At 43.2% G+C, this 27643-nt stretch overlaps 1 protein-coding gene across 4 annotated transcripts in view; it reads left to right on the top strand.

Moving 5' to 3' along the window:
- LOC143936209 (ABC-type organic anion transporter ABCA8-like) overlaps nt 1–27643 on the top strand; it is a 125827-nt gene that overhangs the window by 8172 nt on the left and 90012 nt on the right. Inside the window, exons 1-4 of one of the 4 annotated variants that reach the window (XM_077460617.1) lie at nt 11157–11475; nt 18229–18333; nt 24212–24419; nt 24600–24755. In XM_077460617.1, the coding sequence (XP_077316743.1) occupies nt 18229–18333; nt 24212–24419; nt 24600–24755 (469 nt within the window). In that variant the 5' untranslated portion in view covers nt 11157–11475. Of the gene's footprint in view, nt 1–11156; nt 11476–16744; nt 16865–18228; nt 18334–24211; nt 24420–24599; nt 24756–27643 lie in introns of those variants that run through there. The other 3 variants (XM_077460618.1, XM_077460619.1, XM_077460620.1) reach the window with 3 other exon arrangements.

The raw sequence follows: 27643 nt of genomic DNA, 5'->3' as shown, positions 1-27643 counted from the left end.
GTTGGATGTTTGAAAGTAGGGGCCTGCCCTATATGCTCTGCAGAAATGGCGGAACAAGGTGTTGGTTTTGCCACAACATTGTAAGCCCTCAAAGTGACTCTTGGTGGGCGCTGGAGCGCCCTGCTGTGAACGATTATATCAAGAATTTTAATTACATGCAGGGCAGCAGTCAAGTATAATTTTCTTTCTATATTTGGAAGAAAGAATATTATACGTGTACAAGCCTATTACCATACCACTGATACCAGTCCTGAAAAGAACCTTTGTGGAACTAATAGTAACAGCTACTGTTTAACCACTTCCCGACCGCCGCACGACGATGTACGTCGACAGAATGGCACGGGCAGGCATAAGGGCGTACATGTACGTCCCTGCCTTCCCGCGGGTCGGGGGCCCGCTCGGGCCCCCGCCCGGTTCCTGCGGCGGTCGGTATTCGTTCGGGAGCGATCCCGGACGAGGGGGCGGCCATTCATTCATGGCCACCCCCTCGCGATCGCTCCCGACGAATAGAAATCCTTCGTGACATCACTTCCTCTCCTGTAATGTAAACACAGGAGAGGAAGTGATGTATTCTCTCCTCCGTGTCGGTATTTTTCGTTCCGACACCGAGGAGAGAGGATCGGTGAGTTGCACCAACACGTCACTACACAGTAGAACATGCCAGGCACACTCACACCCCCCCCGATCACCCCCCCAATTACCCCTGCCCCCCAGTCACAGTGACACCAATGTCATTTTTTTTTTTTTTTTTGCATTGGTGTCATTTGTGACTGTAATAACTGTAAGGGCAGTTAGGGTTAGCCCCCTTTAGTTCTAATGTACCCCCCTAACCCCCCCAATAAAGGTTTAACCCCGTGATCACCCCCCGTCGCCAGTGTCACTAAGGCTGGGTTCACATTGCAGCGGTTTATGAGAACTAATGTGATTCGCACCGCACTGCAGTGCAAATCACATCCGATCTCTGTGCGATTCGAGTTCAGCCATACAGATAGTATACAGATAGTATACAGATAGTATGGCTGAATTCGTGTCGCACCCGCCGCAAATTCGCACGGGACCCTTTTTTTGGCCCGCAGCAGAATCGGATCGCATGGGTGTTCACACCATGCGATCCGAGTTTGCAGATCGCACTGCGATATGCGAACTGATCTGGGGGTGTCATTAACATTTCACTGACACTCCCAGCAGTTCGCATAGGGCAGTGTGAACTGCCGCCGGGAGGCATGCGATGCGGGAACCCGCCGCGCATTCGTGGCGTTCCCGCATCGCTCCAGTGTGAACCCAGCCTAATAAGCGATCGTTTTTCTGATCACTGTATTAGTGTCACAGGTGACGCTAGTTAGGCAGGTAGGTATTTAGGTTCGCCGCAGCTTTTTATAGCGCCAGGGACCCCCATATACTACCGCATAAAGCCCCCTGATTGCCCCCTAGTTAACCCTTTCACCAGTGATCACCATATAACTGTTACAGGTGACGCTGGTTGGTTAGTTATTTTTTTATAGTTTCAGGGCACCCGCCATTTATTACCTAGTCTCACTAGTGTACCCCTAAATTTAGGGGTGTCTACTTTCCAAAATGGGGTCATTTGGGGGGGGGTTTGTGCCATCTTGGCATTTTATGGCCTTCAAAACTGTAACGCCCTTAGAAAGCCTGAAGGCGGTGCTTGGTTTTCGGGGCCCCGTACGCGGCTAGGCTCCCAAAAAGTCCCACATATGTGGTATCCCCGTACTCAGGAGAAGCAGCAGAATTTATTTTGGGGTGTCATTTCACATATGCCCATAGCATGTGTGAGCAATATATCATTTAGTGACAACTTTGAATAATGACAAAAAAAAAATTTTTTTTTTTTTTTTTTTACACAATCGCTTGAGGCAAAAAAATAAAATATTCAATGGGCTCAACATGCCACTTATCAATTTCCTTAGGGGGTCTACTTTCCAAAATGGGGTCATTTGGGGGGGTTTTGTACTGCCCTGCCATTTTAGCACCTCAAGAAATGAGATAGGCAGTCGTAAACTAAAAGCTGCGTAAATTCCAGAAAACGTACCTTAGTTTGTAGATGTGACAACTTTTGCGCAAACCAATAAATATACAATTATTGACTTTTTTTTTACCAAAGACATGTGGCTGAATACATTTTGGCCTAAATGTATGACTAAAATTGAGTTTATTGAATTTTTCTAATAACAAAAAGTAGAAAATATCATTTTTTTTCAAAATTTGCGGTCTTTTTACGTTTATATCGCAAAAAATAAAAATCGCAGAGGCAATCAAATACCATCAAAAGAAAGCTCTATTTGTGGGAAGAAAAGGACGCAAATTTTGTTTGGGTACAACATTGCATGACCGCGCCATTACCAGTTAAAGCAGCGCAGTGCCAAATTGTAAAAAGACCTCTGGTCATTGACCAGCAAAATGGTCCGGTCTGAAAGTGGTTAAACTGACCCTCACTGCCTGACACACTGCTTCCTTCCTGTCCCTATATAAACTGGCAAAACAGAGGCTGCTGGAACAATAACTGGTTACTGGAATAGCACTTTTATGGACCTGATAGTAACAGCTAATGATGATGACTAATCTGGCTGTCCCTACAACAGCAGCACACAGCGTCCTGTCCCTTTCTCTAAACTGACAAAAGACACTCAGGCTGCTGCAACAATCAGTAGCACAGCAAACCTATATACACCTAACACCTATACCAGTCCTGAAAAGAACTTTTGTGTACCAAATAGCTAGCGATTTATCTCTCCCTGCTCCACACAGCAACCTCTCCCTATAGCAGTGATGGCGAACCTTGGCACCCCAGATGTTTTGGAACTACATTTCCCATGATGGGCTTGCACTCTGCAGTGTAGTTGAGCATCATGGGAAATGTAGTTCCAAAACATCTGGGGTGCCAAGGTTCGCCATCACTGCCCTATAGTGACAGAAGAAAGAATGTAAAATGGCCGCCGGATCGGGTGTATTTATAGGTTAGGGGGAATGTCCAAGTGTCCATGTGCTGTAATGTCTCAATTGGCTGTCCTGTACCCCATGATGGATGTGTCATCAGGTCAAAGTTCTTTTACACAGTAAAAACACGGAAGTCCGCCGGGCGAGCGGTGCCAATAGTCCGCCGAACGGGCAGACCGCGAACAGCCGAAATTCGTCGCGAAACGACCGCCGGGCGAACTGTTCGGCCATCCCTAGTCCTAACTACAGGAACGATACAGGAAAATGAAATGAAAGGTCCTTTGGTCTCTCAAAACTACTCCCAATGGCCAGTGTACTATTAAATGTTGGGGCCCGAAGCTCCCATGTTGGTGCGCTCAGGTTTAAGTGGATCGCAGGGTATAGGAGAGTAAATACTCTAATTGCATCTCAAGGCGAGGTGACTCTGTGCCTTTAAGAAGTGGGTAAGGAAGTTGTGGCCACTGGGCTCCCACCACTTTGCAGTATGTGTTTATTTATTTTTTTGGCATCTGGAACCCGTGATGTTGGCAGTGACTCAGGACCCAGTAATGGTGATCTCTCACCGGTCCAGTGACACCCTCTTCATCCAGATCACTGGGTCTCTTTGAAAGGTGTGCCCTCCATGCAGATGTGGCGCCCCGGTCTCCCTTCACAGCCAGGTCTGTGGTCACCTGTCGCCTGAGAATACCCCGAGCCCCGGGCTTCTCATCTCATCTGCCGATCGAAAGGATGATCCTCTATCTGCAAATAAACAGATAAAGCGAGTAGAAAAATGTTTTTACTAAATAAAATGTTTTCCAATTTAACACTTATTATTTCTTACTTTAACCCTAATCAGTGAAGTAACCCCTTCTTCCCCTTCTCCCCTTAGCTATTATTTTGCTGAGTTTTCTTTTTGCCCCTTTCTACTTTTCTAACCATTAGTATTCAAACTTTTTTTTTTTGTTTTTTTTTTATCATTATTATTATTTTTATTACTGATTATTATTATTGTTATTATTATTATACTTATTATTATTATTATTATTATTGTTATTACTTATTATTATTATTGTTGTTATTATTATTATTATTGTTATTACTTATTATTATTATTATTTGTATTACTTATTATTATTATTTGTATTACTTATTATTATTATTATTGTTATTGTTATTATTATATATTATATTTGTCATATTAACAAAAAAATTCAAAATTGGAAAAAACAATCCTACTTCATTTGTAAGTAACTTTTCAGGGCTTTGTACTAGAATTATAAATTAAATTTTAAACAAAACAAATTATAAAATAAAATGTAAACTTTTTATCTACAGTTACACTTTTTTTTTTTTACATATTGATCAAAGTATAAAAAGTTTTTTTTTTTTTTTTTTTAGGATTTTTATCATTTTTTTTTTATATAGATTGCATAAAAAAAGAAAAAAAAAAAATATATATATATATATATATATATATATATATATATATATATATATATATATTTATATATATATATATATATATATTTATATATATATATATATTTGCAAAACAATATCGGCAAAATAAATCCCTCTTTGTCCTAAAAGAAGCTCCACTTTGTCACATTGGGGTTTAGTTACTGAAGCTAGAGAGGGTAAAATTATGCCGCGTACACGCGATCGGACTTTCCGGCAGACTTGGTCCGGCAGACCGGAATCCATCGGACAATTTGATCGTGTGTGGGCTTCAGTGGACTTTTTTCCCCCAAAAAGTCCAGCGGACCTAGCAATAGACCATGTTTCAAATCTATCGACGGACTAAAAATCGTGAAAACCGTTCGTCTGTGTGCTGGTCCGACGGACCAAATATGATGCAAGGGGCAGCTATTGGCTACTGGCTATTGAATTTCCTTGTTTAGTCCCGTCTTACGTCATCATGTTCAAAACGAACGCACTTAGTCCGGTTGTGTGTGGCCAAGTCCGTTTATTTCAGAAAGTCCGTCGGACCTCCGCCAAAAGTCTGTCAGGAAGGCCATCAGACTTAGTCGGTAGAAAAGTCCGGTTGTGTGTACGCGGCATTAGTCACACTTCTGCAGAGAAACCAATCAGCTTCTAACCTCAGCGTATTTAACCGCTTCCTGCCCGGCCTATAGCAAAATGAGGGCCGGGCTGTGCTTCCGTTATCCTGACCGGGCGTCATAGGACTTCTTTCCGGATAACAGCCGGCGCGCGCGCTCTGGTGGATCGGTGGAGCGCCGTGTCAGTCTGACACACCGCAACACGGATCTCGGCAAAGAGTCTCTGACGGAGGCTCTTTACCATGTGAGCGGCCATGTCCAATCACAGCTGATCACGGTGTAAACAGGAAGAGTCTTTTATCGGCTTTTCCTCACTCGCGTCTGACAGATGTGAGTAAAGGATGGCACTGATTGATTATCAGCACCCGCCCCGAAGATGCCCACCCAGGACCACTAGGGATGCTGATCATGGATGGCTATCAGGAATGCCAGTCATTATCCAGACATGACGCCAATCAGTGCCCATCAATGCCTGCCAGTGCCACCTATCAGTCCCCATCAGTGCTGCCTATCAGTAGTCATCAGTGCAGCCTTTCAGTGCCTATTAGTGTCGCCTATCAGTGCCCATAAGTGCTATCTATGAGTGCCCATCAGTGCTGCCTATCTTTGCCACCCATAAGTAACCATCAGTGCAGCCTTTTAGTGCCACCTCATCAGTGCCCATCAGTGCCACCAATCAGAGCCACCCATAAGTACCCATCAGTGCAGCCTTTCAGTGCCCATCAGTGCCACTAATGAGTTGCCATCAATGCAGCCTTATCAGTGCCCTTTAATACCGTCTATCAGTGCAGCCTATCAGTACCCATCAGTGTCACCTATCAGTGCCCCTCAGTGCCACCTCACTGGTGCCACCTCATCAGTGCCCATCAGTGCCATCCATAAGTACCTATCAGGTTCAGCCTTTCAGTGCCACCTATGAGTGCCCATTGGTGCCACCCATAAGTACCTATCAGTGCTGCCTATCAGCGCCCCTGAGTGCCACCTCATTGCTGCCACCTCATCAGTGCCCTTCATTGCCATCTTATCAGTGCCCATTAGTGCTGTCTATCAGTGCGGCCTATCAGTACCCATCAGAGTTGCCTATCAGTGCCCGTCGGTGCCACCTCATCAGTGTCGCCTATCAGTGCCCATCAGTGCTGTCTATCAGTGCCACCCATAAGTACCTACCAGGTTCAGCCTTTCAGTGCCCATCAGTGCCACCTATGAGTTACCATTGGTATCACCCATAAGTACCTATCAGTGCCCCTCAGTGCCACCTCATCAGTGCCCATCACTGAAGTTGAAAAATTACTTATTTACAATATTTTATAACAGAAACAAAGAAAAACTTATTTTATTTTTTCCAAAATTGTAGGTCCTTTTTTTTATTGTTTAGAAAAAAAAAAAAAAAAAAGAAACCGCAGAGGTGATGAAATCTCACCAAAAGAAATCTCTATTTGTGGGAAGAAAATTATAAAAATGTCCTCTGTGTACGATGTTGTCTGACCGTGTAATTGTCATTCAAAGTGCCCCAGCGCTGAAAGCTGAAAATTGTCCTGGACAGGAAAGGGGGGGGGGGGGGCAAAAAAAAAAACCTGGAAGCTGATTGGTTTCTCTGCAGAATTGTCACTAATTTTTCCCTCTCTCAGCTTTCATTTCCATTGCTGAACACGCCGGCCCAGAGATGGCGGAAATGCCGGAGCCTTGGCTTTACATACTGATCATGGGAGCGATGCTCTGCAGGCTTGAACACCAAGATAACAGCAATGTTTCTTTTTAGACTCCATTTGTGGGACTTCATTTGTTACATTTTTTGCAAAAACGGTGGACTGTGCCTTTAAATGAGGTTAGTTCCCATCCCCCACCCAGCTCTAGTTTGTGTTGTGCCGCCATCTAGTGGCCTGATTTAGGAAGTGCAGCTGTAGTTTCTTTCCAATCCACAGACAGATATCTTATTAATCGACAACTTTGTGTAAAAAAAAAAAAAAAAAAAGTTAATTTTCTTTATGCATTGCAAAACTTGTACTTTTCTGCCATTTTTGGGCCTCAAGAAATGAGATAGGCCATCAGTACAGGAGGGAGTACTCGGAATGGTTGGGGGTGGGTAGTGGGGTCCCCCAGGGGTCTGTGCTGGGACCAATCCTATTTAATTTGTACATAAACAAACTGGAGGAGGGGGATGGGGGAAACAGCTCAATCCCTGTATTTGCGGACGATAATAAGCTAAGCAGGGCAATAACTTCTCCGCAGGATGTGGAAACCTTCCAAGAAGATCTGAACAAATGAATGGGGGGAGGGGCAACTACATGGCAAATGAGGTTCAATGTAGAAAAATGTAAAATAATGCATTGATCCGATGTGTCCGCCACAATGTCGCAGTCACAATAAAAATCGCTGATCGCTGCCATTACTAGTAAAAAAAATAAAAATAATTATTAATAAAAATGCCATAAAACTATCCCCTATTAACTTTTGCGCAAACCAATCGATAATCGCTTATTGCGATTTTTTTTTTTTTTTTACCAAAAATATGTAGAAGAATACGTATCGGCCTAAACTGAGGGGAAAAAAATGTTTTTTTATATATTTTTGGGGGATATTTATTATAACAAAAAGTAAAAAATAATGCGTTTTTTTTCAAAATTGTCGCTCTATTTTTGTTTATAGCGCAAAAAATAAAAACCGCAGGGGTGATCAAATACCACCAAAAGAAAGCTCTATTTGTGGGAAAAAAAGGACGTCAATTTTGTTTGGGAGCCACATCGCACGACCGCGCAATTGTCAGTTAAAGCGACGCAGTGCCGAATCGCAAAAAGGGGCCTGGTCTTTGAGCAGCAAAATGGTCCGGGGCTGAAGTGGTTAAAGCATCCTATGCATTGAGGTGAAAAGACACCTGGCAGCGCCCCCCCCCCCCCCCCCCGTTTTACTTACTTGAGCCCTGGAACTTGAATGGCGGGAATGCACTGTCTCTCAGCCCAGGGTTTCTGGCTCTTCATTGGATAGATTGATAGCAGTGCAGCCATTGGCTCCCGCTGCTGTCAATCAAATCAAATGGCACAGGGGCCGAGTCCAATTCAGTCTCTATGGATGCCAAATTCTGGACTGGGGGGCGTGCTCGCAAGGTAACCCCCTTGGGGAAGTGCTTCTCCTAGGGGGGTTATCAGATGTGGGGAGGAGCCGCGAGAGCCGCCGAGGGACCCCAGAAGAGCAGGTTCTGGGGCCACTCTTTTCTAAATGAGCTGCAAAGTGGAGGTAAGTATGATATGTTTTTTTATTTTAAAAAAAAATATTACATGTGATTTAAATTTTCCTAAAACAAACACAATATGAAACAAAAGTAAAATACAATAAGAAACAAAAGTAAAATACAATATGAAACAAAACTAAAATACAATATGAAACAAAAGTAAAATACAATATGAAACAAAAGTAAAATACAATATGAAACAAAAGTAAAATACAATAAGAAACAAAAGTAAAATACAATATGAAACAAAAGTAAAATACAATAAGAAACAAAAGTAAAATACAATATGAAACAAAAGTAAAATACAATATGAAACAAAAGTAAAATACAATATGAAACAAAACTAAAATACAATATGATACAAAAGTAAAATATAATATGAAACAAAAGCAAAATACAATAAGAAACAAAACTAAAATACAATATGATACAAAAGTAAAATACAATATGAAACAAAACTAAAATACAATATGATACAAAAGTAAAATACAATATGAAACAAAACTAAAATACAATATGATACAAAAGTAAAATACAATATGATACAAAAGTAAAATACAATATGATACAAAAGTAAAATACAATATGATACAAAAGTAAAATACAATATAAAACAAAACAAAAACGCAATATGAAACAACACTAAAATGCACTGTACACACGGTCGGAAATTCAGACGAAAAAGGTCCAATCGGATTATATTGTCGGAAATTCCAATCATGTGTGGGCTCTATCGGACGCTTTCCGTCAGAGTTTTTTCGGCGGGAAAAAAATTGAGAGCAGGCCCTCAAATTTTCCGACAACAAAATCCGATCAGGCTTTTTCCGATCGTTTGTGGAGAATTCCGATCAAAGTGCCACGCATGCTCAGATCAAATTACGAGACCAAAGCTATTGGCTACTAGCCGCAACGTAGACCCGTCGCAACGAACAAACGTTTTGGATTTTGCGACAACTTTGCGTGTGTATGCAACACCAGTTTCGGACAAAATCCGTCGGAAAAAAATCAGACACATTTTGTTGTCGGAATGTCCGACCGCGTGTACGGGGGGCAAACACAGTATGAAACAAAACTAAAACACAATATGAAACACAACAAACAAAACTAAAAAAACAATATGAAACGAAACTAAAGTAAAACACAATATGAAACTAAAGTAAAATACAATATGAAACAAAACTAAAACACAATATGAAACACAACAAACAAAACTAAAACACAATATGAAACACAACAAACAAAACTAAAACACAATATGAAACTAAAGTAAAATACAATATGAAACAAAACTAAAACACAATATGAAACACAACAAACAAAACTAAAACACAATATGAAACACAACAAACAAAACTAAAACACAATATGAAACTAAAGTAAAATACAATATGAAACAAAACTAAAACACAATATGAAACACAACAAACAAAACTAAAACACAATATGAAACACAACAAACAAAACTAAAACACAATATGAAACACAACAAACAAAACTAAAACACAATATGAAATGCAACAAACAAAACTAAGATACAATATGAAACAAAACTAAAGTAAAACACAATATGAAACAAAACTAAAACACAATATGAAACACAACAAACAAAACCAAGATACAATATGAAACACAACAAACAAGACTAAGATACAATATGAAACAAAACTAAAGTAAAACACAATATGAAACTAAAGTAAAACACAATATGAAACAAAACTAAAGTAAAACACAATATGAAACACAACAAACAAAACTAAGATACAATATGAAACAAAACTAAAGTAAAACACAATATGAAACAAAACTAAAGTAAAACACAATATGAAACTAAAGTAAAATACAATATGAAACAAAACTAAAACACAATATGAAACACAACAAATAAAACTAAAACACAATATGAAATGCAACAAACAAAACTAAGATACAATATGAAACAAAACTAAAGTAAAACACATTATGAAACTAAAGTAAAACACAATATGAAACTAAAGTAAAACACAATATGAAACAAAACTAAAACACAATATGAAACACAACAAACAAAACTAAGATACAATATGAAACACAACAAACAAGACTAAGATACAATATGAAACAAAACTAAAGTAAAACACATTATGAAACTAAAGTAAAACACAATATGAAACTAAAGTAAAACACAATATGAAACAAAACTAAAACACAATATGAAACACAACAAACAAAACTAAGATACAATATGAAACACAACAAACAAGACTAAGATACAATATGAAACAAAACTAAAGTAAAACACAATATGAAACTAAAGTAAAACACAATATGAAACAAAACTAAAGTAAAACACAATATGAAACAAAAGTAAAGTAAAACACAATATGAAACACAACAAACAAAACTAAGATACAATAGGAAACAAAACTAAAGTAAAACACATTATGAAACTAAACTAAAACACAATATGAAACAAAACTAAAGTAAAACACAATATGAAACAAAACTAAAGTAAAACACAATATGAAACACAACAAACAAAACTAAAACACAATATGAAACACAACAAACAAAACTAAGATACAATAAGAAACAAAGCTTAAACACAACAACAAACAAAGATTAAATATAAATGACCACTAACAACAAATCAATATGTATAATAACATAAATTGAAAAAAGGAGATAAAAAAACAATATTAAATACTATACTATAATAAGCATATCATTCTATTAAAACACTGCATTGTAAAGAAAATAATCTAAATCATTCATAGGTCTGGATATCGCTCAAGTGTTATGGACCCCTCCCCCATACAGTAAAATATGACAAATAGGATTTGTGTTGTGCCTTCTGTATCTTGCACAATGCTGACCACAGAGCCGGCCAATCCTCGTAGATTTGATTGTCTCATCTGTGCAAAAGTTCAGCTCTTTGGGTTTAGTTCCCCCCCTGGGAAGGGGATCCTGGTTTCCTCTGACCCCCCCCATCCATGCAACCATCGGATGAAGAATGTGGATGGGATGGGGGGTGACGGTTCGGGGCTGGAGGTCCACACAATATGAGAATTGTCCCCGATGGAGAGTTTTTTTTTCGGCTCACACATAATTGAGAACAGCGACCCCAGCGAGGATTCCGGGAGCTGCGCCAACATCACAGCTGTGTCCAAGTCACGTGATCTCCTCAGCCCGACGCTGTGCTGGGCGAAGAAGCACAACAGATGGTGGTGTAGGAGGAACGGGGCGGCCGTGTGTGTGTGATCTTCTCCGACACCCAAGGTAAGTGGATTTCCTGCCCGGGAGAGATTTGTGGTCGTGGCCACGACTCCTCCAACCAATAACAGTATATGGGAAATTATTATTATTATTCAGGATTTATGTAGCGCCAACAGTTTGCACAGCACTTTACAATCTTAAGGGAAGAGAAATACAGTTACAATACAGACATACAAGAGGGTTCTGCTCATAAGAGCTTACACTCTAAAAGGGCGGGGAGATATTGTACATGCCTGTCATGCTTTTACTGCTATCTCGGGTCCCTTTAAGTGTTGTCCCCCTCCCTTCCAGACCCGGTGACAACATTTTAATCACCAACAGCAACACAGAAATATAAAAAAAAATCAGATGATCACCAGGCATTTTAAGTCCCTAATGGTGACCTGGTATTGGCCCCTGTACAGCAGAGCTCGGACTGGGAGTGGGGAAAGCAATGCGAGGAGGCTATCGGTTGTTCTGTGGTTGTGTGTTCACAGCTGATTGGAGGAGAGAGCAGAGTGACAGAGAAATAAACTCATCACCGTGCCGCCCACTGCTCCTTTACAGGCCCGGGGCAACCTGGGCTCAGAGGAAGTGGGTGGAACGATGATGGCCATCAGACTGAGGACATGTACTGGCAGAAAAGAACTAGTGCGGAGGAAGGATCTGGATTGAACATGAATATGCAGCAGAAAAGGGCGGTTTGGTTATTTTAAGCTGTAGTGGGTTCCTCATTTTTTTTCTCTTGTTCCTGTTGATGGGATTCCGGATATCATTTGGCTTAGGGCTGTAACTAAAGATTGTTTTCATAATCTTAGCTGATTATTGTTTTGATTAATATCGGATAAAATCATAAAAAATTAGTTTTCGTTTATTTAAAGTAATAATGAAAACTGTGGACCACTATTCCTCCCAGGAACACCAATGATGGGACACTATTCCTCCCAGGAACACCAATGATGGGGCACTATTCCTCCCGGGAACACCAATGATGGGGCACTATTCATCCTGGGAACACCAATGATGGGACACTATTCCTCCCAGGAACACCAATGATGGGGCACTATTCCTCCCAGGAACACCAATGATGGGGCACTATTCCTCCCAGGAACACCAATGATGGGGCACTATTCCTCCCAGGAACACCAATGATGGGGCACTATTCCTCCCAGGAACACCAATGATGGGGCACTATTCCTCCCAGGAACACCAATGATGGGGCACTATTCCTCCCAGGAACACCAATGATGGGGCACTATTCCTCCCAGGAACACCAATGATGGGACACTATTCCTCCCAGGAACACCAATGATGGGGCACTATTCATCCTGGGAACACCAATGATGGGGCACTATTCCTCCCAGGAACACCAATGATGGGGCACTATTCCTCCCGGGAACACCAATGATGGGGCACTATTCCTCCCGGGAACACCAATGATGGGGCACTATTCATCCTGGGAACACCAATGATGGAGCACTATTCCTCCCAGGAACACCAATGATGGGGCACTATTCCTCCCAGGAACACCAATGATGGGGCACTATTCCTCCCGGGAACACCAATGATGGACCACTATTCCTCCTGGGAACACCAATGATGGGGCACTATTCCTCCAGGGAACACCAATGATGGGGCACTATTCCTCCCAGGAACACCAATGATGGGGCACTATTCCTCCCAGGAACACCAATGATGGGGCACTATTCCTCCTGGGAACACCAATGATGGGGCACTATTCATCCCGGGAACACCAATGATGGAGCACTATTCATCCTGGGAACACCAATGATGGGGCACTATTCCTCCTGGGAACACCAATGATGGGGCACTATTCCTCCCGGGAACACCAATGATGGGGCACTATTCCTCCTGGGAACACCAATGATGGGGCACTATTCCTCCTGGGAACACCAATGATGGGGCACTATTCATCCTGGGAACACCAATGATGGAGCACTATTCCTCCGAGGAACACCAATGATGGGGCACTATTCCTCCCGGGAACACCAATGATGGGGCACTATTCTGCCCGGGAACACCAATGATGGGGCACTATTCTGCCTGGGAACATCAATGATGGGGTACTATTCCTCCCGGGAATACCAATGATGGGGCACTATACCTTCTAGGAACACCAATGATGGGGCATTATTCCTCAGGAGAACACCAATGATGGGGTACTATTCTTCCCAGGAACACCAATGATGGGGCACTATTCTGCCTGGGAACACCAATGATGGGGCACTATTCCTGCTGGGAACACCAATGATGGGGCACTATTCCTCCCGGGAACACCAATGATGGGGCACTATTCTGCCTGGGAACACCAATGATAGGGCACTATTCCTCCCAGGAACTCCAATGATGGGGCACTATTCTTCCCGGGGATACCAATGATGGGGAACTATTCCTCCCAGGAACACCAATGATGGGGCACTATTCTGACTGGGAACACCAATGATGGGGCACTATTCTGCCTGGGAACACCAATGATAGGGCACTATTCTGCCTGGGAACACCAATGATGGGGCACTATTCTTCCCGAGATTACCAATGATGGGGCACTATTCCTCACAGAAACACCAATGATGGGGCACTATTCCTCCCAGGAACACCAATGATGGGGCACTATTCTGCCTGGGAACAGCAATGATGGGGCACTATTCCTCCTGGGAACACCAATGATGGGGCACTATACCTTCTAGGAACACCAATGATGGGACATTATTACTCAGGGGAACACCAATGATGGGGCACTATACCTTCTAGGAACACCAATGATGGGGCATTATTCCTCAGGGGAACACCAATGATGGGGCACTATTCCTCCTGGGAACACCAATGATGGGGCACTATACCTTCTAGGAACACCAATGATGGGGCATTATTCCTCAGGGGAACACCAATGATGGGGCACTATTCCTCCTGGGAATGCCAATGATGGGGCACTATCCCCCCCCAGGAAAACCAATGATGGGGCACTATTCTTCCCAGGAACACCAATGATGGGGCACTATTCCTCCCGGGAACACCAATGATGGGGCACTATCCCCCCCCCCAGGAAAACCAATGATGGGGCACTATTCTTCCCGAGATTACCAATGATGGGGCACTATTCCTCACAGAAACACCAATGATGGGGCACTATTCCTCCCAGGAACACCAATGATGGGGCACTATTCTGCCTGGGAACAGCAATGATGGGGCACTATTCCTCCTGGGAACACCAATGATGGGGCACTATACCTTCTAGGAACACCAATGATGGGACATTATTACTCAGGGGAACACCAATGATGGGGCACTATACCTTCTAGGAACACCAATGATGGGGCATTATTCCTCAGGGGAACACCAATGATGGGGCACTATTCCTCCTGGGAACACCAATGATGGGGCACTATACCTTCTAGGAACACCAATGATGGGGCATTATTCCTCAGGGGAACACCAATGATGGGGCACTATTCCTCCCGGGAATGCCAATGATGGGGCACTATCCCCCCCCAGGAAAACCAATGATGGGGCACTATTCTTCCCAGGAACACCAATGATGGGGCACTATTCCTCCCGGGAACACCAATGATGGGGCACTATCCCCCCCCAGGAAAACCAATGATGGGGCACCCCCCCACACAGAAATACTTAGGATCATGGGGCACTTGTCATAGAAATGAATGTACTGTCTGAGTAGTATAGGCATTATCCACCACCGTATAACTTCACAGTGTGCGGCTCTCTCTGTCTATTCCCTCCAGGCAGCGGGCGAGGCTGAGACTGATCAGTGGGGAGCTGATGTGAGCGAGGAGGAGGAGGAGGAAGAGGGGGAGGGGGAGGGGGCGCCGTCTTGTACACAGGAGGATTCTAAGGGACTGGCAGGGAGGAAGGTTCGGACCAACTAATCAATAAGGAAAATCATTGACACCGATTTTCCTTATCGATTATTATCGATAATATTGATTAATCGTTTCAGCCATAATTTCGATAAAATGAATCTACACCTAATGTATTAAAGTCTCAGAATCGTCTAATTGGTCGTTTTAAGCGATCTTAAGAGACTGGATGATCTGAATGTCCTTCTGATGAGATCCTGCCCCCGGTGGGGGGGGGGGGGGTAATCTTCTGCGCACAGCTATAAGTGGATATAACAGAGGACAACGCAAATAACCGGCTCACCTAAAGGAGAACTCCGGGCTAGGAATGGGGTTAAACTTCTCGGGCGTTCAAAGGGTTAACTGTGCGCCTAGCCAGTGTTTGTGTGTGCTGTGTGTGCTGCTTTTACTAAGGGAAATGGTGGATTGTATTCCCTGCTGCCAGGACGGAGCTCTGCTGCATTGTCTGCATAGGTAGAGCTCCATCCAGCCTCTCTCCTTGATAATCAGAACGTGCCGGAGGACATCCATTGGCTGGCAACGCAAGAAATATTGGCGCACTGGGGCCATTACGCACCCCCCCCCCCCCAACCCAACAGTGAAGGATCACATATACCAAGCATTACCAAGCAGAAGCGGTGTGCCGGGGGCGAGAGCACCCCCTACCCAGAAGTGGGGAATCAAATATACCAAGCATTACCAAGCAAAAGCATCGCATCGGGGGCGAGAGCGCCCCCTACCCAGAAGTGCAGAATCAAATATACCAAGCATTACCAAGCAAAAGCATTGCATCGGGGGCGAGAGCGCCACCTACCCAGAAGTGCGGAATCACATATACCAAGCATTACCAAGCAGAAGCGGTGTGCCGGGGGCGAGAGCACCCCCTACCCAGAAGTGCGGAATCACATATACCAAGCATTACCAAGCAAAAGCATTGCATCAGGGGAGAGAGCGCCCCCTACCCAGAAGTGCAGAATCAAATATACCAAGCATTACCAAGCAGAAGCATTGTCGTGGGCGCCCCCTACCCAGAACTGCAGAATCACATATACCAAGCATTACCAAGCAGAAGCAGTGTGCCGGGGAGAGAGCGCCCCCTACCCAGAAGTGCAGAATCAAATATACCAAGCATTACCAAGCAGAAGCATTGTCGTGGGCGCCCCCTACCCAGAACTGCAGAATCACCTATACCAAGCATTACATAGCAGAAGCAGTGCGCCGGGGAGAGAGCGCCCCCTACCCAGAAGTGCAGAATCACATATACCAAGCAGAAGCAGTGCATCGTGGGCGCCCCTACCCAGAAGTGCAGAATCACGTATACCAAGCATTACCAAGCAGAAGCAGTGCACCGGGGGCGAGAGCGCCCCCTACCCAGAAGTGCAGAATCACATATTGTATATACATGACTTCCCGTCCATCTAAGACTGCCCTGTCTATGGGGTGACAACACAGCTGTGCGATTTTACTGCAGAACAAATAGCGTTGTCACCCTTATACAGGAAGTGGAACAATGATGTATCTACTGGCAGGATCATCAGGTAATACCACTGTCCTATGGGGGGAGGGGACACCTTTGTTCTCATTACTGACTGGCTGCATCATATATGTCATTCTGGTCAGAGTTCTACTTTAAAGGGCCAGTCCACTGACAGTGGATCTTCCCATCTGTGGTGGATGTCCGGTGATATCTTCTGCCTTTCGGGGGGCGCTGGATGTGTTGTGTTTCGCAGAGCTCGGCAATCATTGGAAGTTCTTTGTTACATTTTGAACACATTCTTATGTATGCGGCTGGTTGCTGAGAGAAGCGCGGAGAGTAACATCTGTGTGACATCGCCGGGAAGTTACTCCAGCTTCTGGAGGATTTCTTGTTTTTTGGAGAAGTGAAATCCCTCGTGGCTTTGCAGTTTTACATAATGTACTCAACTTATTATTGAATAGGAGAGCAGCTCAGCCTCAGGATCATTAAACAGAAAGCAAAATAAAAAAAAAAGATACAAAACATCAACAAAAAGATACAAAAACAAGTATTTTCAAATTGATCATTAAACAGAATGCAAAATAAAATAAAAAAGATACTTGTTTTTGTATCTTTTTGTTGATGTTTTGTATTTTTTTTTTTGCATTCTGTTTAATGATCAATTTGAAAATACTTGTTTTTTTAATCTTTTTGTTGATGTTTTGTATCTTTTTTTTATTTCGCATTCTGTTTAATGATCAATTTGGAAATACTTGTTTTTTTAATCTTTTTGTTGATGTTTTGTATCTTTTTTTTATTTTTTATTTTGCATTCTGTTTAATGATCAATTTGAAAATACAAAACATCAACAAAAAGATGCAAAAACAAGTATTTTCAAATTGATCATTAAACAGAAAGCAAAATAAAATAAAAGATACAAAAAATCAACAAAAAGATACAAAAACAAGTATTTTGAAATTGATCATTAAACAAAATGCAAAATAAAAAAAAAGATACAAAACATCAACAAAAAGATACAAAAACAAGTATCTTTTTATTTTATTTTGCATTCTGTTTAATGATCAATTTGAAAATACTTGTTTTTGTATCTTTTTGTTGATGTTTTGTATTTTCAAATTGATCATTAAACAGAATGCAAAATAAAAAAAATAAAAAGATACAAAACATCAACAAAAAGATAAAAAATAACAAGTATTTTCAAACTGATCATTAAACAGAATTCAAAATATAAACAAAAATAAATAAAAAGAATACAAAAAAAACCCGAAAAGATACAAAAGAGAGCCACAAAAAGCTAAAACAAAAAATTTAAAAGATACAAAAAAAACAACTAAAAAGAAATAAAATAAAAAAAATAGCATACAAGTTGAAAAACAGCAACAAGGAGTATTTCCAGAGTAATCATTGGTGATGTTTGTTTTTCAGATGACCGGAGGGACAGGGAGGGAGACCAGCCTCATCCAGCAGACCTTTGCTCTGCTGCGGAAGAATATTCTGGTACAATGGAGGCGTCTGGGAAATGTAGTGCTGGTAAGTAAACCGTGACTGGGGGCAATACTGTGGTTGTTGGGGGAGGGGGGGGTGCCCTTAAATGAGAGAACAATGTAAGTTGCTGCTGCTGACCTTTCCTTTCCTACAATAAATTTGCAGAGAGCTCTGTTATTGGATGGTTATTTTAGCAAATGGGTCACTTTAAAGGCATTAAAGTGTAACTCCCGCCAACATTTATTTTATTTCCAGTAGAACTGATAGGATAAAACTTCTGCCAAGTCTTTTGGTTTTGTATTTTGGCTCTCTATGTCCTTATTAGCAGAGAGTTCCCCTTACTCTTTAGGTCTGCGGGTGCATGCAGGTCGGGGGTGCACGTTAGGTCTGGAGTACCTTTGTATTGTCTTGTTGAGTATTGGTGTCAGGAAGCTAATTGTTAGGTACTTTGGACAGGGTATTATCCCCAATCCTCATTAAATTTAATAGGTACGATGCCCGGCGGGTGTGGAGAGGCGACTCGTTGTACATCTAGTGGCATGTATGCGTTCCTTGATCATCCGATCGAGGGTGAATACTGCTGTGCAAAATGTAAGCACATTGTTTCCCTGGAAGCCCAGGTTCTGAATCTGGGGAAGCAACTGTCATCACTGAGAGGACCCTCCATACTAAAGGGGAGCCGGGAACATATACGGCAGGGGCCAGTAGGTGCCAGCACAGAGGCGGGTGGAGACAAAGAGGTTCCGACACTAGGAAAGAGTAGATGGGTGACAGTCAGGAAGGGTAGAGTGGTAAGGGCCAGGGTGGCCATTCCAGGGCTGGAGCATCCCAATAAGTACGCTCCATTGAGTGACATTGGTGAAACCAGTCAGGGACCAGCACTGCTGGAGCTGAGGGACTCTCCTAGCTGCCGGGGTGAGAGTGGGGGGGGGGGGAGCGAAGCAAAAGGAAAGACAGATTGTGGCGGTAGGGGACTCAGTTCTTAGAAGGACAGAGAGGCCAATCTGTAACAAAGACCTGAAGCGCCAAACAGTATGTTGTCTGCCGGGGCACTCGGGTTCGGCACATCACGGATCTGGTGGACAGATTACTGGGAGGGACTGGGGAAGACACGGCTGTCGTGGTGCACGTTGGCACCAATGACCAAGTGAGAGGAAGGTGGAGTGTCCTAAAGAATGATTTTAGGGACTTGGGAGCTAAATTGAGGAAAAGGACCTTCAAGGTGGTATTCTCAGGAATAGTACCGGTACATCGAGCCACACCAGGAAGGCAGAGGGAGATTTAGGGAAGTAAACAAGTGGCTGAAGAGCTGGTGTAGTAAGGAGGGGTTTGGGGTTCCTGGAGGACTGGCCCGACTTCTCAGTCGATAACCAGTACTATAGAAGGGGTGGACTGCAACTAAATGAGGAGGGTGCAGATCAGCTGGGAATGAAGATGGCCAAAAAGTTAGAGGAGTTTTTAAACTAGGCGATGGGGGGGGGGGGGGGGGCTCCAGAGGTAGAAATAGTCAGTGTGGAACATATTACAGAGGGCAGTATTGGGTGCATTAGTGGTAGGTTGACCAAAGCACATAAACTCAAGGTAAGTATAGTAGCAAGTCCTAGTTGCAATCTCAGAACAGACAATCAGAGGATAACATGGGACCGGTCTAAACTGCGTGGCATCTTCACCAATGCGAGGATCCTGGCGGACAAGATGGGTGAACTAGAGATACTGTTGTACGAGGAGGATTTGGATTTTGTGGAAATTTCAGAGACCTGTTTCAACAGCTCTCATGATCGGCTGGCAACCATTCAAGGGTATACCCTTTATCGCAAGGATAGAGAGAGTAAAAAAGGGGGAGGGGTATGCCTATATATCAAGAATAATGTACAAGTGAATGTGAGAGATGATATCACTAAGGGAGTGAGGGAGGAGGTGGAATCCTTGTGGGTAGAGCTCCAAAGGGATGAAGCTAAGGGGAAAAAAATACTGGGCGTATGCTATAATCCCCCTAACCTAAGGGAGGAGGGGGAGATGATCTCCTATCACAATTTGGATTAGCAGCAAGGATGGGAAGTGTTATCATAATGGGGGATTTTAATTATCCAGACATAGACTGGGCGGAGGGAACCGTGCATTCATCTAAGGCTCGCCAGTTCCTAAATGTCTTGCATGACAATTTTATGGGTCAGATGGTAGACGCACCAACCAGAAATAAAGCGTTACTGGATCTACTGATTACCAACAATACAGAGCTGATCACGGATGTGGAAATACGGGGCAATTTAGGTAACAGCGATCACAGGTCAGTTGGCTTCCGTATAAATCACACAAATAGGAGACATAAGGGGAATACAAAGACACTGAATTTCAAAAGAGCCAACTTCCATAAACTACAAACCTTACTAGAAGGCATAAATTGGGATAAAATCTTAGGAACAAAGAACACGGAGGAGAGATGGGTTTGCTTTAAGAGCATATTACATAAGGGCATTAGCCAATGCTTCCCATTGGGTAATACATTTAAAAGAGCGAACAAAAGTCCTGGATGGCTTAACTCCAATGTAAAAATGTATATAAAAACAAAGGAGAAAGCCTTCAAAAAATACAAGGTTGAGGGATCATCATCAGCATTCAAACTTTATAAAGAAGGCAACATGAAATGTAAGCGCACAATAAGGACGGCTAAGGTAGAGCATGAAAGACACATAGCGGAGGACAGCAAAAAAAAATCCCAAGAAATTCTATAAGTATGTGAACAATAAAACAGGGAGGACAGACCATATTGGCCCCATAAAGAATGAGGAAGGACATCTGGTTACAAAGGATGGGGAGATGGCGAAGGTATTGCATTTATTCTTCTCCTCAGTCTTCACGTGGTAATCGAGGTGTAGTGTAAATGTAGTGTATTTGGATAAAGGAAGGCCCGTAGACGTGGTGTATCTAGATACAGGAAGGCCCGTAGATGTGGTGTATCTAGATACAGGAAGGCCCGTAGATGTGGTGTATCTAGATACAGGAAGGCCCGTAGACTTGGTGTATCTAGATAAAGGAAGGCCCGTAGATGTGGTGTATCTAGATAAAGGAAGGCCCGTAGACGTGGTGTATCTGGATAAAGGAAGGCCCGTAGACGTGGTGTATCTAGATATAGGGAGGCCCGTAGACGTGGTGTATCTAGATAAAGGAAGGCCCGTAGACGTGGTGTATCTGGATAAAGGAAGGCCCGTAGACGTGGTGTATCTAGATAAAGGAAGGCTCGTAGACGTGGTGTATCTAGATAAAGGAAGGCTCGTAGATGTGGTGTATCTGGATAAAGGAAGGCTCGTAGACGTGGTGGATCTGGATTTTGCAAAAGCATTTGACACAGTTCCCCATAAACGTTTACTGTACAAAATAAGGTGGGTTGGCATGGACCATAGGGGTGAGTACACGGATTGAAAACTGGCTACAAGCTACAGTGTGGTGATAAATGGGGAGTACTCGGAATGGTTTGGGGTGGGTAGTGGGGTCCCCCAGGGTTCTGTGCTGGGACCAATCCTATTAAATTTGTTTATAAACTACCTGGAGGAGGGGGATGGGGGAAACAGATCAATCTCTGTATTTGCGGACGATACTAAGCTAAGCAGGGCAATAACTTCTCCGCAGGATGTGGAAACCTTCCAAGAAGATCTGAACAAATGAATGGGGGGAGGGGCAACTACATGGCAAATGAGGTTCAATGTAGGAAAATATAAAATAATGCATTTGGGTGGCAAAAATCTGAATGCAATCTATACACTGGGGGGAGAACCTCTGGGGGGATCTAGGATGGAGAAGGACCTGGGGGGAGGGGAACCTATGGGGGGATCTAGGATGGAGAAGGACCTGGGGGTCCTAGTAGATGATGGGCTCAGCAATGCCAAGCTGCTGCTAACAAAGCAAACAGAATATTGGCATTAAAAAGGGATCAACTCCAGAGATAAAAGGATAATTCTCCCCTCTACAAGACTGTGGTCCGGCGGCACCTGGAGTATACTGTCCAGTTCTGGGCACCAGTCCTCAGGAAGGATGTACTGAAAATGGAGCGACTACAAAGAAGGGCAACAAAGCTAATAAAGGGTCTGGAGGATATTAGTTATGAGGAAAGGTTGTGAGCTCTGAACTTATTCTCTCTGGAGAAGAGACGCTTGAGAGGGGATATGATTTCAATATATAAATACCGGACTGGTGACACCACAATAGGGATAAAAAAAATTGTGGAAGGGAGTTTAACAAGACTCATGGCCACTCATTAAAATAAGAAGAAAAGAGGTTTAACCTTGAAATACATAGAGGGTTCTTTACTGTAAAAGCGGCAAGGATGTGGAATTCCCTTCCACAGACGGTGGTCTCAGCTGGGGGCATCCACAGTTTCAAGAAACTATTAGATAAGCACTTGAATGACCGCAACATACAGGGATATACAATGTAATACTGACATATAATCACACACATAGCTTGGACTTGATGGACTTGTGTTTTTTTTTTACCTCACCTACTATGTAACTTGACCTTGCTTTCTCAGGTGTGCTTGGCATTCTTACCAACATGCATTCCCCCAATCACAGTGGTAATTCTTCCAAGACAGGTTCAGGAGCCATCTATTTGTGTTTGTCCAACACCAACTGCTTGGTCTTTTGCCTCCTATAATGTTCCTGTACCCAAGAACTTAGAGTTCTGGGAAGTTTCCCCAACAGAAGGTCCATGGGCATCTGGCCGGACTACCCAAGGAAGAAGGGCATGTGTCCGATGGACTTGTGGACAGTGTTGTTATAGGCCCATACCACAGCCCCCCCATGTTGGCACCACCGATCTCAATAGCTCTAAAGTCTGCAGCATTCAGCAGGGTGTGATTGAATCACGCACAGGTGCCTTTGCCTTAGAGGTGATAGGGAGTTGATAGGGAGTGGTGTGAGATTTACATTTGGTCATGATTACATACTAAAAGTTCTGGCCTGACAATATCCACTTTGAGCAGCCATACGATTGGACAATGTGCTCCCAGAAATGTTTGGCAGTGGTGACAGCTATCTCGTCCTTGGTAGGCACCACCACCACAAACCTGGTAAAGTGGTCAGTGAAGACAAGCACATATTGATAGCCATAGGGCATGCTGGAGATTGTTAGGAGTTGTCAGGTAGTTACCAGACCACTTTTTGTAAGGGTGCCAAAATTAACGTTGGCTTGTGGCTGTACAGACTGATACTACTTGCTCCATTTGCTTCTTGGTTGCCCTGCAGAAGAGCGCCACCTGCAGTGGAGAAAGAAGACTATGCACTGGTGTCACCAGGACAGGAAGACACAGGGAGCAATGAAGGCTAAATTATATTTCATTGCTGCTTGCTTGATATCATTATGGTGTTCTTGCTGTTTCTGTTCATTACTACTGCCCACCCATGTGACACCCTGTCCCCAGGACAGGAAGTTATCAATATATCCCTTATGGGGACACAGAAATTAACACTTTCTGCCTGACCCTGCTACAGTTTGATGTTCTTCATGGTTCTTCATGGTTCCTCAAGGTTTTTAATCTGTATAATCATTGGTTTAATATAAACAGCTCTGATGAAGGGTGTGATGTTCTGAAACATGTTAGATTTCCACCTCTACCATAAACACATCAGGGATTGAAATTCCACAGCTGGCCTTTTGCTATTGAGGTTTTAAGAAGAGCGCATAAAAGGCCAACAGTTGTTCAAACCCTCTCTGTGTATAACTAAATAAAACTGTTTCTCTGGAGTTCAGCTTCAATGATCCAGAGAGGCCGTCCCATGTCCTCAAGGAGAAGGGATTCCTCTGGTTAGGGGCCCCTTTATTTTACCCAGAATTTCCTGTAGTGGAGAGCTCAGGAGATCTCTGTCTGTGATCTCGAATGATTTTTAATATAATTGGTGATGGTGGTGACCCCATGTTTGGTTTACAGGAGTGGGTCCAGCATTTGGTATTGATCTTCCTGCTCTTCATAGTGCTGGTTTTTAAAGATGGTCCAAGCCCGAGTGCGTACACACCGGCCTTTGTCCTGGGGCGTCTGGATGAATTCAGCAACAAAAGTTTTCCAGTTGGCTACATCCCTACAACCCCGGCCATCCGGGACATAATGCAGAGGGTCAGCAGAAGCCCCATCACCCCAGGTAAGATCAGCTCCAAGCCGAGCATGGTGCTCCTCTCCGATGAATGAAGAGTGTATGAGGATCATCATAGGGCCTGCTTTATAAAATCTTTTAGTTCCAGTTCAAGTGTTATATGTGTATACGAAGCTGGGGTACCCCAAGAATCACCCCCACTAATAAAGTCCCAATTCCTCCTTCCAGAAATATCAGTGAAGGAATTCCAAAATATTTCTGACCTCCTGGACGAAGTTAATGGGAACATCACCGCTGCTGTGGAATTTGAGAACGAATTTACGTATTTTATCAGATATCGTCACTACATCATCCCGGTCCCCAATGACTACTTGGCTGATAGAGGTAAGACAGCAAGTAGCCAATTTTTCAGCAGTGCCACGGAGGTCTCTGTTTTTACATCCTGAGCAATTTCACTTCCTTTAAAAACATCAGCATGCTGAAACTTTCTTTCTGACACTTCCTTGTTTTCTTTTTGCATTTACATGAAAGTCTACTGCAGCCCTTCTCAACCATTTTACCTCAGAGGAACCTGTAAAATAAGTTTCAGGGCTCGGGGAACCCCTACTAATCCAATTCAATGGGGATCAGTGGGAAAAATGTACCTTATGTTAGTGGCCACTGGCCAGTTGTCAGTGGGAATAATGTTCCTTACATTGGGGATCAGTGAGAAGAATGTCCCTTACATTGGTGATCAGTGAGAAGAATGTTCCTTACATTGGTGATCAGTGAGAAGAATGTTCCTTACATTGGTGATCAGTGGGAATAATGTTCCTTACATTGGGGATCAGTGAGAAGAATGTTCCTTACATTGGTGATCAGTGAGAAGAATGTCCCTTACATTGGTGATCAGTGAGAAGAATGTTCCTTACATTGGGGATCAGTGAGAAGAATGTCCCTTACATTGGTGATCAGTGAGAAGAATGTTCCTTACATTGGTGATCAGTGAGAAGAATGTTCCTTACATTGGTGATCAGTGAGAAGAATGTTCCTTACATTGGTGATCAGTGAGAAGAATGTTCCTTACATTGGTGATCAGTGAGAAGAATGTTCCTTACATTGGTGATCAGTGGGAAGAATGTTCCTTACATTGGTGATCAGTGGGAAGAATGTTCCTTACATTGGTGATCAGTGGGAAGAATGTTCCTTACATTGGTGATCAGTGAGAAGAATGTTCCTTACATTGGTGATCAGTGAGAAGAATGTTCCTTACATTGGTGATCAGTGAGAAGAATGTTCCTTACATTGGTGATCAGTGAGAAGAATGTTCCTTACATTGGTGATCAGTGAGAAGAATGTCCCTTACATTGGTGATCAGTGAGAAGAATGTCCCTTACATTGGTGATCAGTGAGAAGAATGTTCCTTACATTGGGGATCAGTGAGAAGAATGTCCCTTACATTGGTGATCAGTGAGAAGAATGTTCCTTACATTGGTGATCAGTGAGAAGAATGTTCCTTACATTGGTGATCAGTGAGAAGAATGTTCCTTACATTGGTGATCAGTGAGAAGAATGTTCCTTACATTGGTGATCAGTGAGAAGAATGTTCCTTACATTGGTGATCAGTGGGAAGAATGTTCCTTACATTGGTGATCAGTGGGAAGAATGTTCCTTACATTGGTGATCAGTGAGAAGAATGTTCCTTACATTGGTGATCAGTGGGAAGAATGTTCCTTACATTGGTGATCAGTGAGAAGAATGTTCCTTACATTGGGGATCAGTGAGAAGAATGTTCCTTACATTGGTGATCAGTGAGAAGAATGTTCCTTACATTGGTGATCAGTGAGAAGAATGTTCCTTACATTGGTGATCAGTGGGAAGAATGTTCCTTACATTGGTGATCAGTGAGAAGAATGTTCCTTACATTGGTGATCAGTGGGAAGAATGTTCCTTACATTGGGGATCAGTGAGAAGAATGTTCCTTACATTGGTGATCAGTGGGAAGAATGTTCCTTACATTGGTGATCAGTGAGAAGAATGTTCCTTACATTGGTGATCAGTGGGAATAATGTTCCTTACATTGGGGATCAGTGGGAATAATGTTCCTTACATTGGGGATCAGTGGGAAGAATGCCCCTTAAACTGGTGGTCAGTGGGAAGAATGTTCTTTACATTGGTGGTCAGTGGAAAGTTGGCATGCCTCCTTGGTTCTGGAGAGGGATTATGGAAAATATCACTCGCCTGATCCTTACCAGAACTGTAAGCAAGGCATAGCAGTTAAGACGGTCATAGGCCTGAGGGATAGTATGGGTTCCCTGGTGAAGTCCAGATCAGGGATCCTGGAGATCTTCAGATCATATTACGCAGACCTTCTAGGAAGAAAGGACCTTTGTCGGGACAAGATGGAAATCTTTCTGGGTTCTACTCGAGGATTGGGAAATGGTACATTGCCTTTGATGGATTTGACAGAACCAATTTCAGTGGATGAGGTAGTTCATGCTATAGAGAAGCTGGCTACCAAAAAATCGCCTGGGCCAGATGGGTTGACGGCTGAATTTTACAAGTGTTTTAAGTCCATTCTGGCTCCCTTTTTAGCGGAGGTTTATAACAGCTGTCTAGAAGAGGGTTCGCTCCCTCCCTCCATGAGGCAATCCGCTGTGATTCTTCTGTCAAAAGGAAAAGACCCCTCAATGATTAGTAGCAAGCTGGAAGAAATGGAAGCTTTCATTGAGGGAGAGGGTTGACTTGATAAAAACGAACCTGGTCCCGATTTTTTTTATATGTCAGCTTCGTCTGTATCTTGCCAGTATCTCTCTATGCAAGGGTGTACAGCTGTTTTTTCCAACTGTTATGGGGAAGTAGGCTGAACCTGATCAAACGCAATGCAACTTACCTGTCTAGGCGGGAGGGTGGCCTAGGAATGGTCAACCCAATAGTTTTCTTTTCTCTGCTGTTTTTAAAGTACAATCTTGGTAACATGCTAGCAGAGAACCCGCCGGGATGGGTGGGTATTTTTCAATCTTGTTTTAGGCCTTTTCTGCGATGCTGGGAAGATGGCGGGCCAGTGAAAAGTCTGAGAGTCCGACATGGCAAGCTCCCGGCTTATGTTGCCCCGTGTCTGAAAATACTTTGGCAGTGGCAGGTGACAGTGGAGGATATCAAGTCCCTCCCCAGGAAGCTTCTGGAGAAGAGGATTTTGAGCTCTGCTTTCAGTGTGTCACTGGCCTTAAGGGATTGCCCAGGCTCTGTAATGAGGGAGGGGTTGCGTTTAATCAATTTAGAAAGAATCCCCT

Source organism: Lithobates pipiens, unplaced genomic scaffold (assembly GCF_037356315.1).
Source record: "Lithobates pipiens isolate NorthernLeopardFrog02 unplaced genomic scaffold, aLitPip1_a1.2 Scaffold_28, whole genome shotgun sequence".
NCBI classification, from domain to species: Eukaryota; Metazoa; Chordata; class Amphibia; order Anura; family Ranidae; genus Lithobates; species Lithobates pipiens.
This window is presented reverse-complemented; position numbering and strand designations above follow the sequence as displayed.